A 19,137-nucleotide genomic window follows, 5' to 3' on the forward strand; every position below is an offset into this window, starting at 1 on the left:
GCATTTCACCTGATTGCTGATGCAGGGTGGAATATTCATGGGTTATCAATAACAAATTTCAAAAATTCAATTATGCCTAAAACAGCAGTCAGCAGAGTGCTGCAAGCAGTGATTTATTCCTGAGTGCTGAATCAATGAATAACAAGTCCTTAATAATGCCTGTTCCCCTACAGACAAGAACATACACGTTGTACTATAGAAAAGTTGCTCAAATAAGATAAAAAAAAAAAAAACCCAAATGCTGATTTATTCTTTTTTTCCTGCACTGCTCAATGGCTGCCAAGGCTCTGAACTGTGGGATATGAAATTATGGCAAAGGGGCAGGCAAAGAAATTATCCAGGTGGGAAAGGGAAGGTGACATTATCACAGGAGCTGGGGAGAAATTTGTGTTAAAGAAAGTATGTGCATATGGGAAAAGAGGTTCCTTCCCTGGCAATGCTTCAGGTGGTGAGGACAGGAGTGAGTTGATGTGGGATTTGTCTGCTTGTTAACACTGACCTGACTTCTGCTTGAGAATGAAGCACTCAGTGCTGTTACTTTCTGCTGTAAGTAAAGATCACAGAATCATGGAGTGGTTTGGGTTAAAAGGGGCCTTAAAACCCACCCAGTTCCACCCTGTGCCATAGGCAGGGACAACTCCCACTGTCCCAGGTCACTCCAAACCCCAATGTCCAGCTGGCCTTGGACACTTCCAGGGGTCATGGGGCAGCCACAGCTGCTCTGGGCAGCAGCGGGGGAAGCTGTGGCTGTTCCCTATCCCAGACACACAGGCTGGATGGAGAGGGGACTGTGGAGAAAGACTGGGGGTGATGGTTAATGAAAAACCCAACACAAGCCAGAAGTGTGTGCTCCCAGCCCAGAAACCAATGACCCCGAAATTTGGGAAGGACACTGAGGGGCTGGAGAGTGTGCAGAGAATGGAGCTGGGAAGGGTCTGGAGCCCCAGGAGAGGCTGAGGGAGCTGGGAAGGGGCTGGAGAATTCCTGAGGGAGCTGGGAAGGAGCTCAGCCTGGAGCAAAGGAGGCTCAGGGGCCCTTGTGGCTCTGCACAGCTCCTGCCAGGAGGGGACAGCCGGGGGGTCGGGCTGTGCTCCAGGGAACAGGGACAGGAGCAGAGGGAACGGCCTCAGGCTGGGCCAGGGGAGGGTTTAGGTTGGATATTAGGAAGAATTTCTTCTCAGGAAGGGCTGTCAAGGTTAGAAGGGGCTGATCAGGGAGTGGTGGAGTGCCCATCCCTGCAGGTGCCCAAGGAATTCCTGGATGTGGCACACAGTGCTCCGGGCTTGGCTGACGAGGTGGGACTCAATGACCTGGGAGATCTTTTCCAACCTGAACGATTCTGTGATAAGGAGTAATGTGTGCAAACCCCAAATAAGGGAAATTTAGGACATATGGAAGAAACCTTTCTCTGTGAGGGTGCTGAGGCCGTGGCACAGGTTACCCAACTGTGAAAAACGCCAATCACTTGTTTTTGAAATTTTAAAAGTTTAATAGTAATAAAATGGTTATAAAAATAGTAACATAATTAGAATAATAAAATTTGAACATTTGAGATTAGGACAATATGAGACAATAAAGACAAAGAGATACGGACGTCTGGGTACCTTTTTCTGGGCAACACAAGTCCGAAAAAGGACACCGGTTAACAGAGGATTAACCCTTAGAAACAATTGCCTGTTGCATATTCATACATCTCATACATGATGCATAAATTCCATTCAAACACAGGATTCTGTCTGGTCACTGTCAACTTCTTCCTCTTAATCCTCATACCGTCTTCATGTCTGAGCGAGGTGGGAAGAAGTTAGCTTTCTGCTGATAAGGGAGCCATAAATTCCCTTTCTCTGAAAGATTTAGGTGTCCTGTGGCTCCTATGTGGTGCGAGTCCTTTCTTAAACAAATATCTTGCATAGCATAGTTCCTACCTTAACATTATGTTATAACCTAAAACTATATGTAATACACTACTTAAGGAAATTAATATAGCATAACTTTCTATCATAATACAATATTCATTTTAATACTTGGGAAAAGCCAATCATAAACCACACATTTTTCACACCGGCAGGTGCCCAAGGAATTCCTGGACGTGGCACTCAGTGCTCGGGGCTGGCTGACGAGGCGGGACCGGGCACGGCTTGGACTCAACGACCTGGGAGATTTTTCCAACCTTAACGATTCTGTGACAAGGAGTAATGTGTGCAAACCGAAAAAAAGGGAAATTTAGGACATATGGAAGAAATCCTTCTCTGTGAGGGTGCTGAGGCTCTGTGAGGGTGGCATAGGTTATCCGACCATCGGCGGCTGCCTCACACCTGAGGCGCCGAGGCTTGCAGCACCCCGCTCTAGGCGGCGGGGGGATTGCAATCCCGACCACTCCAGGATCGCAATCCCTTCCAATTCCAACCCCGACCATTCCAGGATTCCAACCCCTTCCAATCCCCAGCTCTGCCGGGCTCCCTGAGGGCGGGCCCGGCCGTGACGCGAGGAAGGCGGAAGGGGCGGCCAAGATGGCGGCGCCGGGCCGGGCTGGGGCCGCGCTGAGGGCTCCGCTCTGCGCCCTGCTGTGCCTGGCGCTGGCCGCCGCCGCCCGCGCCCGGCCGAGCCCCGTGAAGGTGCTGTCGGACGGCATGTGGCGGGAGCTGCTGCAGGACGAGTGGATGGTGGAGTTGTGAGTGGGGGAGCTGGCGGTGCCGGGGCGGTGTGCGGGCTGCGTGCGCTGACGGCGCGCTCTGTGCTGCTCCCTCAGCTACGCGCCCTGGTGCCCCGCCTGCGAGAGCCTGCAGCCCGAGTGGGAGAAGTTCGCCGAGTGGGGAGAGGACCTGGGGGTGAACGTGGCCAAAGTGGATGTGACGGAGCAGCCGGGTGAGAGGGGCTGCAAGGGGCTCCCGAGCCCCCCGGGGTTTGGGGAGCTCAGGGGCTTTTTGGGGGTGCTCGCCTGCAATGCGTGCTTGTGGGAGGCGGGCGGAATTAACAGGGGCGATAAAAGTGTTTTACTCATCTCCACCACGTTGCTGTATGTGACTAAACGGCCTGATCTTGCTTAATAGAATCCCGGAATGTTGTGGTTGGGAGGGAAGAAGATCATCCCATTCCATCCCATTCCATCCCATTCCACCCCCTGCCACACCTCCCACTATCCCCGGTGCTCCAAGCCCCGTCCAGCCTGGCCTTGGACACTTCCAGGGATCCAGGGGCAGCCACAGCTTCCCTGGGCCAGGTTTCACACAGGAACCTGCAGCTCTCCTCTCAGGGAGCAGGCTGTCAGATAGTAAATAAAACAAATATAATTGAATGAATAGAATAAATAAAATGCATAGTCTATAATGGATAAAAATAATGAGAGGTTTTCTCAAGGAGATTTTTGGCCATACTTTTAAAGCAAGAAGCAAGGTTTCAGCCTTGCCATTCCAGTTCCTCCTTTGGTTGGTGGAAGGGAGTGCCAACAATCTGCTCTCCCTCTCTTGAAACTCTCCTGAGGCTCTCCTGAAACTTCCGTGTCCATATGGGATTTGTGAACCCGACCTTCCCCATGCTGATCTCTTCCTCCAGAGCTGCTTTACTTTTGAAGCCTGCCTCACTTGGATTATTTTCCTCAGGGTTTCTGGAGGCTGCAGATCATGTGTGCAAAGGGGAGCCTCTCCCTCTGAAGAGCTACAGCCACCATGGAGCAGTTACCCCTGGATATCTATTTTTTCCCATTTTACTCTTTGTCCAGGGATCATTTTTTAAGTGTGTGCTGCTTTGATATGCACAAGGTTGTGTTGGATTGCATATGAGGATTGATACCTAGGCCTGCTGTTGTATTTTGTGCTGTTACAACATTCCTTGCCTCTTTTTTTCCATAAAAATACTCAAAATAACTTTTCTTACAGGGTTAAGTGGACGATTTATCATCACAGCCCTCCCTACCATCTATCAGTAAGTATGCAGGGCTGCAGGGGTTTTTTGGGGTGACAGTGGGCAGTTTTTTCTCCTTGTTTTTGGGCAAATAAATGAGATTTATTATGCTCTTTAAGAACAGGAACTGCTTTTCACTGGCACAGCCACTGTCTCACCCACTGTGACCTTGTGCTGCCAGATGATTTCTTTTCCTTTCCCTTCAGGCCTTATTTATTCTGCCTTTTCATGGGTGTTTCTGTTTTGCAATGCTCTCTCTGTAGGTTGATCTTCAGTGCAGGTGTGTGGCAAGGGCTTTAGGAAGATCATTATCTTTCTTTTTTTAATGGAATCACAGCCTAAAGCTAGCCAAGGAGTCAATGTTCTGGAAATAACTTGGAGTTAGTCCAGGTGTTTGGAAAATGTTTTTTAGAGGCAGTATCAGCTAAAAAATGAACATTGAAAAAGTGAATGTGTAAAAAAATAGACAAGGTGATGGGAGGGGGTTTGCTGGATGGAAACAAATGCTGCACTTGGTGCTTGGATCACATAAAATAAAGATTTTTGGTGGTGGTGGTGTTTTACAGCTGCAAAGATGGAGAGTTCAGGAGATACCAGGGAGCAAGGACTAAAGCTGCCTTCATTAACTTCATCAGTGATGAGGAGTGGAAATCCATTGAACCAGTGTCCTCCTGGTTTGGTCCTTCCTCTTTCCTGTAAGTTTTGGGTTGCTTTGTGTGAGAATTTATTGTCAGCTGTGCTGAGGGGTGTCCTGCTCCCTGTCCCCAGCTCTGTGTGGGCAGCAGCTGTCCTCATTCCTGCTCAGCTGTGGGAGGGTTGGCACCACAGCAGAGATGTCCCCAGCAAGGTTTACTTTAGGGCTTGAAGAGGTTTCTTGTTTCCTAAACTCTTGTAGGGACCTTGCTCACCCTTGAAGTTGTTTGAAAACCTTGAGATGGTTCTGCCCAGCTGAATCCTGGGAAATTTCTTCCACTCTCTGGAGGAAATCACAGAGAGATTGTCCATAAGGAACTGGCAGGAAAAAAGGGAAATGGGTTCAAGCTGTCAAGGGAAATTTGGGTTTGATGTATGGAAGGAACTCCTGGCTGTGAGGGTGGTTCCCTTACAAACTCTTGTCCCACACCAAGCAATGTATGAAACTGGGTATTAACTCAGCATTAGCAAGTTCTCTGTTATTTTCTGTATTCAGACACCAAACTTAGGTGTCTGAAGATCTCTCAGCTCCTATAACCTGATTTTCTTTTAATAGCTTAATTTTTGTTTTAATGAAACCTCATGATCCTTCTTTTTTAATATCTTCACTGGAGTTCCAGCTGGCTTCTCACAGAGCATGGGTCCAGATAGAACAGAAAAGGAACTTGAAATTCAAATGTCAGCAGATCCAAGTTAAAGAAATTTGGGAATTTATAGCTGTCCATGCATGAACTGAGGTTATTTCACACAGATTTAAAGCTGAAATTATGGCAAAGAGGTGGGCAAAGAAATTATCCAGGCATAAAAGGGAAGGTGATATCATCAGGAGCTGGGGGAAAAATTGTGTTTTAAAGATTTTAAAGTGTTCTCTTTTGGAGATTTGAAAGTGTTCTCAGTTCCTCCTCTCTGCTTTGTTCCAGGATGAGCAGCATGTCAGCGTTGTTCAAGCTGTCCATGTGGATCAGGGTATTTGCTTACATCCCCACTTCATTTTCTCCTCAATATAAAATCCAGCTCTTCCTGAAATTATTCTCTTTTATTCCAGCATGGCCACGGCTATTTAACAGAAAATCTTGGAATACCAGTCTGGGGCTCCTATGCTGTTTTTGGATTGGCAACTCTGTTCTTAGGGATGGTCCTGGGACTTGTAAGTGCAGTCCTTGGGGCTGGGGGTGACTTGGTTACACTGTGCTGCCTCTGCCTCTGTTTTGGGGTGGGGTTTTGGGGTACCCTGAGCTGGAACACAGGGATGGGGACAGGATGGAGCCCCCATAATCCAGGGGGAAATGGTCACACTGAGTGTGGGGCTGGATGGGATCCACCTGAGGGTAAATGCTTGGACTTGATCTTAAGATTTTCCATCCTAAACGATTGCAATGTGCAGAATGTTTGGGAGTTTCACCTTGGGTTCCTTTGGTTTTAGATGATGGTGTTCCTGGCAGACTGCATCTGTCCCTCCAAAAGGCACAGACCAGCACAGCTCCAGCCTCAGTCAAGTAAGCCCACAGCAAACTTCTGATTCAGTGAAGCTGTTTGGTAAATCTCATTTGTAGAAGATATTGAAGAAATCCTGATGTCTGCAGGATGTGACGTGGAGTGTGGAACTTTGCATTTGGGATTGATGCCTTGCTCTTAGGGTTCATAGTGGGTTGGGATTTTCTATGCAGTAAAGCTGGGGTAATTTTAAAACTGATTTTTGGGATAGAAAAAAGTTTGAGAGCATTTTCATACCTCAAGACATGAAATTCCACATGGGCAGGGAGAGAAGATTGAGTGGAGCTCTCAGTGTTGCTGTGCTTGCCCGCGATGTTAAAAAAGTGGATTTTACTTGGGAAATTTATTTATTTGTGTGTGTTTTTCCTTTCTCCTTGAGGGAAACAAGGTCCAGAGTCAGCTCGTCTGCTGAAAAACAGGTATGAAGAGCAAGAGGCAGATGAGGGAGATATCTCAGAGGATGAAACAGAGGGGAAGGAGGGCAGCAAGAGAGACTCGTCCCCGAGCGGCGTCCGGCAGCGCCCCGTGCCCAGTGGTGCTCCCCAGGAGAAATCCTAGCTGCACTTGCACCAGGATTAGTGTTTGAGTCAGCCACCCAAAGGGAGATCAGTGTCAAATCCTCCAGCTTGAAGAGAAGAACGACTCCTGGCTTGGTAATGTTCCTGCATTTCATGAATTCAGAGGAAATAATAAAATAAAAAAGCATCAGGTATTCTAAAGGAAAAGTTGCTGTTGCAAATAGCTGGAACTTCTCCTGTCTGAGTGCAGAGAAGTGCCAAGGAATAATTGCTGTGGCTTCTGGAATGATTTGTTCCCTAGGGATTATATGGAAGGGAATGTAAACCAGAGTCATTCCTGCATTAGGGAGCATTAGCAAGGAAAATGTACTCACCTGGTTGTTGGTTAAACCTCCCAAAAGGCTTCCCTGTTCTTATACTGTTTGTCAGTATAAATCTCTCTAGCTGTGCCCTGAAGAAATGCCGAGGGAAAAAAAGTTCCTTTAGTTATGGAACTAAAATTCCTTTAGTTGAGGCTTTTTACGTGACAAAACCTGCTTTTTGCTATGACAATGAGTGCTACAAACCCTCCCCAACCTTTTTTCTTACCAAGAGCTGATGGAACTTAGCACAAGCACTCTGCAGTGGGATCCCCTGGCTGAACAGAAACCTGCTGCTTGCATCCATTTCTTCCAAAAAAAGCTGTAGGAAACTCTCTGAGCTTCTTGGCAAAGTAGTTTTTCTGTAGGAGCAAGTGACAAGCAGCACCCTGAAGTCTTGTCTGTCTCTGTGACTCCACGTGGCAATAGTATACACACAGGGTTCTCTGTGCAAACCCTCTCCATTCCTCCTCCTGGATGCCAGCAGGACTCTGCTTGTTTTTAATCCATCATTTCTTACCCAAATCTTGCTGCAAATCCATGCAGGCTGTACCTGGCCTGAAATTCAAATAACTCCTTTCTGTTTCTTTTACAGAACCTTTTTTTTTTTTTTCTTGTTTTCACAAAACCATTTTGGAACATGAAACCTGAATTATTTCTTTAAAAAAAAAGTAGTTTACTCTTGTCTGTATGGTGTTTGTTTTCACTCTGTATAGAAATAAAAAGAATGCACATGCCCTTTGGACCAGTGTTGTAAAGAGTTTTCCATCTTCTTTTGATTAAATTCCAAAGTTTTTGCAAGGGAAGGATGAGCCTAATACTGAGCACATTTGGATTTTTTTACAAACCTGTTTCTGATTTTTTTTTGTTTGTTTGTTTAGCTTTATGGGTTCTTAGCTTTTATTTGTAGTTATTTAGGTGTTCTTAGTGTTTAGTTTTTATTTGTAGTTATTGAGTGTTTTGGGGTGTTTTTAATTGCTCATCTGACTTCTTCCCTTTTTTTTTTCTTTTCTCTACATTGGTGCTCTGGAATGACTTGACTTCAGTGCTGTGTTAGAAAGACAAACTGATGTTTGAGAGGGTCTTTTTGGCTAAAATCTGAGTGTCCCTGTGCTTTTTAAAACTAAAACTTCTCCTGGTGTTGGAATGAAGACCACTGTGTGCCAGAATTGCCCTTAAGGTGTTGATTTTGTGGAATTGCCTTAAATTCTCTGAAATTTCCCATCTCTGAGCCTTTGACACTCATAAATAAAGCAATAAATAAATAAATACTGAGGAGAAGTAGCACTGCCTTGGATCAGTGGTGGTTTTGCAGTTTGGAGAGGGCTGGAGGAGACAGAAGCGTTGTAGCTGGTAGGAAAAAGTGTTGGGTTGTTTTAAAAGCTGAGCTCTGCTCACTCCACTTGGGATATATTTAATGTAGCTTCTCTTAGTGCAGAGGTTTCTCATTTTTCAGTTACAACCAAACTTGGTGCAATATAGAGAGGATATTGTGGCTAACTTTTCATTTTAAAAGAACACCCAGCCTTTCCTTTGTTGTGCTGGACTTGTGGGCTCCTGATTGAACAAAAACTTCAGCATTAATTCACCTTTTCTCTCTGCCTGCTGCTCACTCCTCCCTGCCTTAGGCACAGAACCAAATCCCAAAGCTGCCTCGTGGGGGTGACTGTTCCCAGCTGGAATCCAGCCCCTGTGTGTAACTCCTGCTTGGATTATCCTCTGCTGATCTCTGCTAATCTCGCCCTTCATGTTTTGCATCATATTATGGGTTTGTCCTGTGAATATTTAAGTTCCTTGGTTGATTTTTTTGTTTTAAAAATCTACTCCAAAGATGTTTACTGAGGCTGAGTGGTGTAACCTGAGTGTAAGAGCCTGTCCTTTGTGTGTTTTGATGTTGCTTGAATATCAATTTTGTAAAAACCACACTGCCCTTTCCATATCACCTGGACCAGGCCTGTTTCATTCCAGAAAGATTTAATGACAATAATGTAACAATAATTTTGTTTTTCAGAGAGTCTTCAAGTAAAAAATAACCACCAGCTTTGGATCCCTGTGTTTGTGTCTTTTTTTTGCTCAGGTTCTTGTTGCTTAGTCATGAAACAGCTGCTTCCATGGATAAAAATTGTAACCCTGAAGCTAAAAAATGCTTTTTTTGAAAAGTCAGATGTGAATAACAATTCACAGCAAAGCTGCACTGAGTGATTTTTAGTCAAGACTGGCTTGGGTACCTCATTTTGGTAGATGGTTTGGGAAGGAGCTTTCACTCATGCCAAGCTTAGCCAGAAATGGTAATAAAATGTGATTTTGTGTAGCAAAAAACGTAGGCTGGAGTTGACAAATGGTGTTTAAAATTCATTTTTTTGGTGACTGCTTTGTGTGGTTGCGTGGGAGCTGCAGATGGGCCCTCCCCTGGCCCTCCCACACTGCACCCAAGCCCAGCAGCTGAAGGGATCAACACTGGCATTAATCTTGGAGTGGGAAGCTTAATTCCAGCTGGTGGCAGCTCTGAAGTGCAAGAGGCTGCTTGGAAGGAGACAAATCCAGACAAGGAATGCTCAGAGCGTTCTGAGGTACAGCCAGCACAGTGCCTGTTCCTTCCCTCCATCCCTGCCCTTGGGAATGGCTGCTGAGGGCCTGGCAGCTCTGCATGGGTGGAATTTTCTGGAAAAGTGCAATAATGCTCTCAGCTCCTCCCTGACACGAGTAAGGAATTGGGAATTCCACAGGCACTCCTAGAAACTTCACTCTTCCACTCAGTGTGTTACATCCAACAGGGAATAACAGCAGAAGAAAAAAAAAAAAAACCTAGGGAAAAGCAAGAGGGAAAAAAAAATCCAAGGGAAAAGGCAAACTGAAATATTTTTAGATATTAAAATGGTTGGGAATGGCCTGATAGGAAAGAAATGCCTGGGAATTGTTTGGCCAGATTGCCAAAGGCTGGGTTGGAAATCAGTGGTGTCAGTTGTGATCGTGCCTGATGGGGAAGGAGACATTTCAGTGTTTAGCACTGCTTTAGAATCACCACACACAATCTCAATTTGAAGGTTTCTTGGCTTTAAGAAGGTGGAATTGTCTCTCCTGCAGGTGTCTTGTTCTTGGTTTGACCTGGACATCACCTTTGGCCCTTCCCTGAGTTTATTCCATGGCTGATTCCCCACTCATGGACCAGCTTTTCTTTACCTTCCAAACTCCCTACCTGGATTAATCCAGTGACTTTCTAAAAGAATTTCTGCTGAACCTGCCTTTTCCCCTCACTTTTCCCTGCTTGAAGCTTCCCAGCCACAAATTTCATTTCCATTTAGCATTACTTAGAGAAATTCCCTTTCACTGCAAGGCAGATCCAAAAGGACAACTTTTATGTCCTTGGAATTGTGCCTGCCCCAGGTGGGTTCCCAAAAACCAGGAGGAGCTGAGGTGGATGTGGCTGATGTGTGAGGGATGTCCTTGAGGTGAAGGCAGGTTCTGAAATCCCTGTGAACATCAGAGGGGGGAAAGCACCAGTGAAATTTTCATGTCTCTAAAAAGTTTTTTTCTAAATTAAATTACAACTCTACCAAGGAGTTTTAAACTGCAAAATAAGAAACCATTGATGCAAGGTCACTATTAAAGACAGTATTTTTCTCAGCTGTGCTTTTCCTTCCAGAGTCTTTGTTTTGCTGAGCCTGGACCTCAATGCCCTTTCCCTGCCCTCACTTTTGTGTGACTGCTGGTTCCTCAGGAAGATTCTCTCTGAATTTTCCTTTAAATTCCTTGACATGTGGATGCATCAAGACTCAAGGAAAAGGTGTGTTCAGAGTATAGATTTCTGGGATAAATAGTTCTCCAAGTTTAAGTAGCCATTTCTCCCTCTTCCTCCTTTTCTCATCCCCTTGTCAAAGATTTGGGAAGAAATGGGGTCACAGACAGATCCCTTTTCCTTTTCCTTTTCCTTTTCCTTTTCCTTTTCCTTTTCCTTTTCCTTTTCCTTTTCCTTTTCCTTTTCCTTTTCCTTTTCCTTTTCCTTTTCCTTTTCCTTTTCCTTTTCCTTTTCCTTTTCCCTTCTGTGTGTTCCCAGGATCAGGAATGTCACCCCAAGTGCCCCCTTAGGACAGCACATGTGCCTGTCTCCAGAATTCCCCAAGTTTTTGGGATGCTGCAGGATCTGCTGTGAGCAGCTGCCACAACTCGAGAGCCGATCCATGAAATCCCTGCGTGAGGAGGAATAAAAGCCAACAAACATTCCTGAGGTCTCCCTTGTTCAGGGAGGACACTCCGGGTGTAATCCCGGTGGTTTTAGCTCAGTCAGGCTGACGGGTGTGTGACAACCTGCTGAGGGAGCTGCCAGGTTGATACATCACTTGTCAAGGGATCCATCCCCTTCCCTATCCATCCCCTTCCCCATCCATCCCCATCCCAATCCATCCCCTTCCCCATCCATCCCTTTCCCCATCCATCCCCTTCCCAATCCTGAGCAGCGATGCTGCAGCCAAGGCCCCTCTGCCTGGGATCTGAGCTTCCCCTGCAGTTTTCCTCCTGTTTTCTTAACCAGGAGAGGCAACACCAAACCCTGGCCCCGGGGGAAGAGTTGTTTGCTCGGATGCTCCGCTGGAATTCTGCAGCCAGGACTGAAACTCCATCCACCATGGGGTGGTGCAGTGAGACCTGGCTGGGCCAGCACAGCCCCCCGGCACAAACACGGTGAAGAAACCTTTTAAATCGGTATTTCTGCAAGATTTCCTGATTGAAATCCCTCCTGTGGCCGCTGAAGGTGCCTCGTTTGTCTCCTGCACGCCCAGCAAAGGGAGAAGCCGGGTGGAGCCTGGAGAAATTGGGGCTGGATCTGGCTGCAGGGCAGGGTGGGGATTGTGCAGGTGGGGTTCCCTCCTCTTGCCTCCGGAGGAGCTCCGGGACGTCACTCTCTGCTTTTATTTAGGATAATTAGGAGTTTAGAATAATTAGGGCTAATATTTAATGCTCCTCACGCTATTAATGCTCCAGCCTGGGTGTGCTTAAATAGATTTTTTTTTAAAGTGTTTTAAAATGTTTTGGAGCACATTTCCTAAAGGGCTGCTCCAGCTTGACTCCAGAGTTGTGGAAGAGGTGAGGCCAGAAGAAGAAGAAGAGAAAGGAACCATCCGACCACGTGGTGGCAACGTGGAGATGCTACAGGAGGATTGCTTGGATTGCTGTGCTTCCCTGGAGGAATTTTCACTTCTACAGAGACACCTGAAGTTGATTTATGGCTAAAAAGAGGGTGGTAAAAGCAGGGAATGTAAATATTTTCAGCTATGTCACCTGACCCTGTGGATGCCCACAGTGGCATGGACCAAACAAATGGAAAAAGCAGTTTTTACGGAGAGACCTTTCTTTTTTATGGAGAGAGAGATTTGGTGAGACCTTTCTGAACGAAAGGATGCCAGGAAATGAATAATTAAGGCTGAGCCAGGGGAAGTGAAGAGGAAGGCACCTGGCAGCAGTATGGGGTTTGGCTGAGGTAAGGACAGCACAGGGAAATCTCCAACTCCTGCCCTGGGCTTTCCACAGATGGATTTATTTTGTGGAGATTGAGATCATCACTTGGATTTCCAGGCCTGGGAGCGAACAATGAGACATTGGGAAGCCGAGGAGAGATTTTATGGCTCTCCACAATGCCCTGACAGGAGGGGGCAGCCAGGTGGGATCCAGGCTCTGCTCCCAGGGAACAGGGACAGGATGAGAGGAAACGGCCTCAGGTCGTGGCAGGGGAGGTTCAGGTTGGACATGAGGAAGGGTTTCCTCATGGAAAGGATGGTCAAGCATTGGATCTGCCCAGGGAGGTGGTGGAGTCCCCATCCCTGCAGGGATTTAAAAGCCACGTGGATGTGGCACCTGGGGACATGGGATAGTGCTGGGGGAATGGTTGGACTTGGTGGTCTTAGAGGGCTTTTCCAACCTCAACAATTCCATGATTCCATGGATGCTGCCCAGAGCACGCTGTCTTCCATGGCAGGTCATCCACAGGTGCATCCTCAAAACCTGTTGGCGTTTCCCTTGCCCAGCTCTGCCCTGCTCCTCCTGACTTTTCCCACTGTGCTGGAAACCAGGAAGAGGGATCCAGCAGAGAGGGGAGCCTGGGAAGGCAGCAGGCTGCTGCTGTTGGCTCTGTGGGGCAGGAGATGGGAGAATCCCAGGGCAGGAGCAGCGTTTTGGCTGCTCCAGGGAGAGCTGGGCTGCTCTGTGTGTGCCCCTCATGGAATTCTGTGCAGTGCTGGGAGGGGAAGAAAGGCTCTGGAAGGGGCAGGTGGTGAGCAGAGCCCAGTGCTGCCCCGGGGCTCTGCCTGTGCTGCAGCTGCAGCTCTCTGGATTTTCTGCCCTGTGAATGAACATAAAAAACCAGTTTTCTCTTCAGGGCAGCACGTCAGGGATTTTTCCTCTCCATTTGCTGTGGCGCCAGGAGCCAAATCCGTGGGGTGCCCACGCCTGGCGTGCGTGTCCCGGCAGGATCCCTGGAGCTGCCCCAAGGCTGGGCTCTGCTGCTGCATGTCCTGGGGGCCACAATATTGTATTTGTGGGGACTCGTGGCAGGAAGGAATGATGAATCCGACTCCATGTTCTCAGAAGGCTAATTTATTATTTTATGGTACTATAGTATATTAAAGAATACTAAACTATACTAAAGAATACAGAAAGGATACTTACAGAAGGCTAAAAGGTAATAATGAAAACTTGTGACTCTCTCCAGAACCTTGGCACTGATTGGCCAATGAGACAAAACAACTCACACCAGAAATCCAATGGAACAATCACCTGTGGGTAAACAATCTCCAACCTCATTCCACATGAGCAAAACACAGGAGAAGCAAATGAGATAAGAATTGTTTTCCTTTTTCTCTGAGGCTTCTCAACTTCCCAGGAGAAAAATCCTGGGCGAAGGGATTTTTCCAGAGAATGTGAATGTGACACCACAACAACCTGGTGCCACTTGGCCCGTGCCACATGACAGGTGTGATCCGTGGGGATGTGCCCACCTTGGACCTGGAACTGCTGAAAATGCCTGTGTGGGTCGTGTTGCTGAATAAATGGAATGTGGGAGCACACGGAATAATCCTGTCCTGGCAGCCTTGGTGCATAAGTTTGGGGTTCAGCCTGGAGAAGAGAAGGAGACAGGGAGGCCTTAAAACCCTTCCAGTGCCTAAAGGGGCCCCAAGAGAGCTGGAGAGGGGCTTGGGACAAGGCATGGAGGGGCAGGACAAGGGAGAATGACTTTAAGCTGGAAAAGGGTGAATGTGGAATATTGGGAAGGAATTCCTGGCTGTGAGGGTGCTGAGGCCCTGGCACAGGGTGCCCAGAGCAGCTGTGGCTGCCCCTGGATCCCTGGAAGTGTCCAAGGTCAGGCTGGACAGGGCTTGGAGCAGCCTGGGATGGTGGCAGGTGTCCCTGCCATGGCAGGGGTGGGACTGGGTGTTCTTTAAGGTCTCTTCCAACCCCAAAAGTTCTATGACTCCGTGAAATGCCTCATTGCTGAGTTTTGAGATAAGACTTTCTCCATAATCTTTGGAATGAATTACGTATATTGATTATCTGCTGGCTCCAGTAACTGGGAAGAAGCAGAACAAAGTCACAAACCAGTTCAGTGATGCTTCCCACAACAGACAGGAGCACATGGAGTTGGACTTGGTGATCCTTGTGGGTCCCTTCCAACTCAGGGCACTCTGTGCTTCTCTTCTGTGATTCTGTGACATTTCTAGGAGATCTTTCGAGACCCCCATGAGCTGCAGGAGGAGCTTGCTGGTCCCTGCATGCAGAGCAGCTCCAGCATGGAGCTGTTTCCAGATCCTGCTTCACCCAGGAGCAACAACAGCAGCTGAGGCAGAGATGCAGGATCCTGATTTAGAGATTTCCCATTTCTGGTATCATTAACCCTCCACTGGCCTCTGGGTTATTTTCCCAGCTGGGCTGATTCATCATTCCCTGTCCATTTAGTCTCTTGGCCATCTCCTCAATCCCTTCAATCCCAACTGTATTTCTATTTATCAGGCCTTTCCACTGGATTTTTTTTTTTTTTTTTGCCTGGCTGGCTTTGCAGAAGTGGTTTATTTACAAATCTGCCCAGAATTGGCTCCAAGTGACGCGGGTGTTGGTTGAAGAAAAGCTGATTTTTGACAAAGTCAGCACGAGAACGGGAACAGATGGGGACGTTGATGAATTTGATTTTGCTAAATGTTGTCCTCCTGCAAATCAGCTTGCTTTTCCCTATTAGCATAAGAAGCAGCAAAAAAGGATTTAATTTCTCTAAACATTTCCCCTTAATGATCTACCTCTCCAGCTTAGAGATGTATGTGGCTGCTTATCAGCAGAGCAGCTGAATTCCTTCCACTGAGAATCAACTGCAATTTCGAGGTGATTTCTGGCACTTCTCCCTCCCTGGGGTGAGAGCTGTGCTTAGGAGAGGTGGTTGCTGCTTTGAAGTGGTATCAGTTCAGAGGTTTATATGTGATTACTTGATTGAACTGAGTGATTTTAAGTTTTTTTAAATTTCATTTTGATTTTTTCAGGCACCTTTTGGAGGTGCTGCCATCCCCAAGTGTCACTGGTGAAGTCTGTACCTATGTCCAGCATCCAGAGCTGCATCCCTGTGGCCCTTGGATGCAGGAGGGGCAGCAGGGAGTGGGAGAAGCCCAGAGGCAAAGAATTTCCAAAGCTTTGGGCTGGAATCAGCCCACAGCAGCACTGGCCATCGAGTGCTGCAGCACTCATAACGTGCAGGCTCCATCCTCTGCCAAGAGCCCGCAGGAAAACCTGGCACAATTCCACCCAGGGAGCAGCCCTGGCACAGCCCCAGGGGCTGCCCCGCTCTGTCTGTCCCTCACTCCCTGCCCCCAGAGCAGAGAAATCCCACAGAATCTTCCTCCAGCCTTCCTCCATCCTGCAGTGTGACCATCCTGGAATGCTCAACTATCCCAAAATGCTGAAAGCACCATGAGGTTGGTGCCCTCACCACCCTCCCAGGCAGGAATTCCCAATTCCCAATCTCCCACCCATCCCTGCCCTCTGGCACTGGGAGCCATTCCCTGGCTCCTGTCCCTCCATGCCTTGTCCCCAGTCCCTCTCCAGCTCTCCTGGAGCCCCTTCAGGCCCTGAGCTCTCCCTGGAGCCTTCTCCTCTCCAGGGGAACATTTCCAGCTCTCCCACCCTGGCTCCAGAGGGCCTCCAGCCCTTGAAGCAGCTCCGTGGCCTCTCTGGACTCATTTTTGTGTTGGGACACCCAGATCTGCCTTTCCTCTCAGCCCAGGGGCTGAAAGCTCTAAGCCTTGGTTTTTATTCTCCTTTTCTCTCGTCTCCTGAAGCTGCACAGCTCTGATTGATTCATCCCATTGGTCACACTGTCTTTAGCCTTATCCATTAGCTTGGAGCCACTGTCATCTCCTGCAGTGCCCTGGGTACTGCAGCATCTCCTCCTGGATTAGCCTGTCCGACCGTGTCCAAGCCCAGCCATAAACGGAGGCTCAAGATAAGCTGCTGGAGCCAACTCCCTGCTGGGAACTTTAATTTCTTATTAATTTCTTCCCAACATCCATTTAAAACCATCTTCCTCTGGCTTAAGGACATTCCCCCTTGTCCTGTTGCTCCTGTCCAAAGTCCCTCTCCAGGTCTCCTGTAGCCTCCTCTAGGAAAGATGAAATCAAAACGTTTGGGTTTTGTTTCTTCAGCTTTACCCACGTGTGCTGGTGGCACTGGCCTTCTCCAAACTTCTGTATTCCTGCCATTTGTCCTCTGCCTTGCTCAAAGCATCCTGCTGTCCCTCAGAGTCATGGGACACAGGGAATGGCTTCCCACTGCCAGAGGGCAGGGATGGATGGGATATTGGGAATTGGGAATTCCTGGCTGGGAGGCCCTGGCACAGGGTGTCCAGAGAAGCTGTGGCTGCCCCTGGATCCCTGGAAGTGTCCAAGGCCAGGTTGGATGGGACTGAAGCACCCTGGCATAGTGGAAGGTGTCCCTGGGGGTGGAATGGGGTGGGATTTAAGTCCCTCCCAATCCAAGCCACTCTGGGTTTGTGGGATTTGTGATGCAATCCATTGAAAAGTGCAGGTAAAGAGAGCAACGGGGGGCATTTCCTCCATGTGCCAATAAATCCCTGGCAGACAGATCCACCTGGCTGGATCAAAGAGCACTCAAGTGCTGCTTGCCTTGGCTCCCTGACAGGATGCTCCAGAGCAGAGCCAGCCTGGAAGATGAAAGGTTCAGTTAATGACTGCACAGATGTCTCGGACATCCGAGATGGCTCATCCGAGCTGTGGCTGTGGAACTTCCCAGTGCCAACTGCAACGGGGGAGATCATCTTTCCTCTCCCAGCCGGTGCCTGATTTAGTCACAGATGACACTTGTGCATCCTCAGGGCTGTAAATCTCCCTGGTGGTGGAGTTTTGACAGCCATGCAAGCGTGGTGGTGCTGAGGTTGCATCCCAATGATCCCCGTGCTCATCTCTCCAGTGGGGAATGAGGCATTTGTGCCATGCATGGAGTGGGAGAGAGGAAACCAATGACAGGATGCTGTTCTAATCCTGAGCTCTGTGCACCGCTGTTGTTATCCTGTGGGAGATAAATGGGAATGGCAACCAGCTTGTCCTTCTAACAGGGGAGCCTTGATCAAGGCTTCAGCGTGTGCTCTGCATTCACAGACAGCTCCATGTCTGCTTTTCTCCTTTAATCACCTCATTGTATTGGATTTGCCAGATGAAGAGTCCCTTTCATGAGCTCCTCCTCTACGACTGAAATATAGAGTTTAATTATCTCCCCTTTATTTATTTATTTCCACTCCACAGGCTTGCAGCCCTTCCGTGGAGCTGGTCCCCTCCTCGGGAGGCTGGAAGGAGAAGATTCCAGAGGATGTGACTCATTTGTGGTGTTCTGCTTTGCTGAGAGCATCAGCAATATCCGAGGAGCCCGGATCGCTCCCGGCTGCTCGTGCAGTCGGGAATGAGCCGGAGTGTGGCTGCACGGTGAATTATTGATAAGGGAATAATAGCAGCTGGAGATAATCTCTCCCACGGAATATGGGGAATAAATCTTCTCTGCTGTACAGGGAATTAAGTCTTTCCGCGAGAAGAATGGGAATAATGGTGGCAGGAGTTTTTCCTTGAGTGAAGAGCATGGAAGGAGTCCCTGGGATTGGCGTGCAGCACTGCAGGGAAGAGATTTGTCTCTGAGGGGGGGGAATTTCACCCACAGACCTCACTCTTGATTTGGGAACTTCTACTTAGCTGAGAGCTGTGGGTCTTCCAGGAGAAACAGGTCGTGGAAACTGGGACTCAATCAGGCATCCCAGTACCTGCCAGGTGGAGAGGAGTGGATCACATCAACTGCAGAGGATCATTTTTGATGTACCTTGGTTTGAAAAGGCAGGTATCTGCTAAGGAAGGCAGGAGCCTTCCTTGAAATGGAAAATGTAAACCCCTCCCTCCCAATTATTGTAATTTTGAAATTAAGTGTCTCTCAGGCAAAGATATGGGAGTAGGAAAAACAGTTCTTTAATAGGAAAATTAAAAAATACAAATGCAGTAGTACAAAAAAGAAAACAAACCACTGCCAGAGTGAGGAGCTGAGCCCTGTGTGTCAGGGTGGTGGCACAGTCCCATCCCATGGGGGCTCAGCCCTCCTGCAGTGCCAGCTGTGCTTCTGCTGGAGCAGGGATCCTGCACAAGGGGGGAGTTTTCCTCTGGAGCTCCAGGGCTGCTGGAGATGGGCCTGGTGTTCCTCTGGGAATGCAGGGCAGCAGAAAGCTGCTCCTCTGGGAATGCAGGGGGCAGAGGCTGCTGTGCTGTTCCAGGCTCAGATTGTATCCAGGTAGGAATGCTTGGCTCCTGCCCTGGGCGGAGCATCTCCCCATGGGATGATGGAATTTTATTAGCCATGCAGGGACACTCACTGGCCCGTGAACAGAAGATAATTAATAATTAATGGCCCATGAGCAGCAGAGATCTCCTGGAGGGAGGATTGGCTGTGGGAGAGATAAAGAAAACTGCCCCATGAACAGAGAGAACTGCCCCAGCTCTGACAGATGGGAAATAGAATAAACACCCCCATTTCCAACTAAGACATGATGTTGCCTCTCCATGGCAGGGGCAGCTCCTGGGACTGTCCCTCCCCCAGGACACAGCTCCGGCCTGGGGTGGGAGCAGGCGCCAAGCATGGCCATGAGGGCGGATGGATGC

The 19,137-nt window shown here is 48.2% G+C and overlaps 1 protein-coding gene across 1 annotated transcript; it reads left to right on the forward strand.

Annotated features, from left to right (window-relative positions):
- Window positions 1-2,476: 2,476 nt before the first annotated feature.
- TMX1 (thioredoxin related transmembrane protein 1) lies at window positions 2,477-6,798 on the forward strand. The gene is made up of 8 exons (XM_064422836.1): window positions 2,477-2,671; window positions 2,750-2,865; window positions 3,876-3,921; window positions 4,467-4,595; window positions 5,514-5,559; window positions 5,639-5,740; window positions 6,017-6,089; window positions 6,467-6,798. The coding sequence occupies exons 1-8, from the start codon at window positions 2,511-2,513 to the stop codon at window positions 6,643-6,645; spliced, it is 852 nt and encodes a 283-aa protein (XP_064278906.1). The 5' UTR covers window positions 2,477-2,510; the 3' UTR covers window positions 6,646-6,798.
- The last annotated feature ends 12,339 nt before the right edge of the window (window positions 6,799-19,137 follow it).

This window comes from Passer domesticus, chromosome 6, assembly GCF_036417665.1.
Source record: "Passer domesticus isolate bPasDom1 chromosome 6, bPasDom1.hap1, whole genome shotgun sequence".
Lineage (NCBI taxonomy): Eukaryota > Metazoa > Chordata > Aves > Passeriformes > Passeridae > Passer > Passer domesticus.